The sequence below is a fragment of the Cebus imitator genome, unplaced genomic scaffold (assembly GCF_001604975.1).
Source record: "Cebus imitator isolate Cc_AM_T3 unplaced genomic scaffold, Cebus_imitator-1.0 Scaffold99, whole genome shotgun sequence".
Lineage (NCBI taxonomy): Eukaryota > Metazoa > Chordata > Mammalia > Primates > Cebidae > Cebus > Cebus imitator.
In genome coordinates this window covers 6,458,612-6,459,657 of record NW_016107414.1, presented here as the reverse complement: position 1 = coordinate 6,459,657, position 1,046 = coordinate 6,458,612, and the positions used below count along the sequence as shown (strand labels likewise).

At 41.4% G+C, this 1,046-nt stretch overlaps 1 gene segment (V, D, J or C); it reads right to left on the bottom strand.

Moving 5' to 3' along the window:
• The window catches only part of LOC119472404, a 6,793-nt gene extending 6,591 nt beyond the window's left edge, over positions 1-202 (bottom strand). Inside the window, 1 exon segment of the V gene segment in view lies at positions 39-202. Coding sequence covers positions 39-202 — 164 coding nt within the window.
• Between the last annotated feature and the right edge of the window lie 844 nt (positions 203-1,046).

Sequence of the window (1,046 nt, the reverse complement as noted above, 5' to 3'; positions counted from 1 at the left end):
ACTGAGATTCATGGCACTTTTTTTGTCCTGGAATCTACTGTCCTGGTTCCCTATTCAGTCCCCTTTTTAAACAGATGAATGGGCAACTTCCCATGGCTCCAATCGTCAGCCAAAAGGGCACCCGGACCAGTGTATTTTGTACAGAGAACCGCTGGGCCGGGGCCGCGCGGGGCAAAGCAGCCATGCCGGCCGACACAGCCATGCTGGCCAAAACAGCCTCACTGGCGACCCATGGGGCTCCTCCGCCTGGGAATTTCCTAGTCTGTGGGCAATAAAAAGGTGGCGTCCACTCACCCTCTGCACTTTCACTGGGAGCTGCAATCCTGAGCTGTTCCTAAATGGCCATCTTGGATCACCTTTTTCATTTTTAATTTTTTAATCATTTTAAATGAGTGGGTTTTTTTTAACTTTTATTTTAGATTCTAGGGTATATGTGGAGGTTTGTTATATACATAACTTGGGTCACAGGGGTTTGTTGTACAGATTATTTGGTTACCCAAGTATTAAGTCTAGTATTCATTAGTTATTTTTCCTAATATTCTTCCAACTTTCATCTTCGATCCTACAATAGGCCCTAGTGTCTGTCGTTTCCCTCTTTATGTCCATATATTCTCATCATTTAGCTTCCACTTGGAAGTGAGAATATGTGGTATTTGGTTTTCTGTTCCTTTGTTAGTTTGCTAAGGATAATGGCCTCCAGTTCCATCCATGTTCCTGCAAAGGTCATGATCTTGCTTTTTATGGCTGCATAGTATTCCATGGTGTACATGTACCACATTTTCTTCATCCAATCTGTCACTGATGGGCACTTATATTGACTCTATGTCTTTGCCATTATTGTGAATAGTGCTGCAGTGAACATATGCATTCATGTGTCTTTATAATAGAATGATTTATATTCCTTTGGGCATATACTCAGTAATGGGATTGCTGGATCAAATGATATTTTTGCTTTTAGGTCTTTGAGGAATCACCCATCGTCTTCCACAATGGTTGAAATAATTTACATTCCCACTAAAAATGTATAAGTGTTCCTTTTTCTCTGC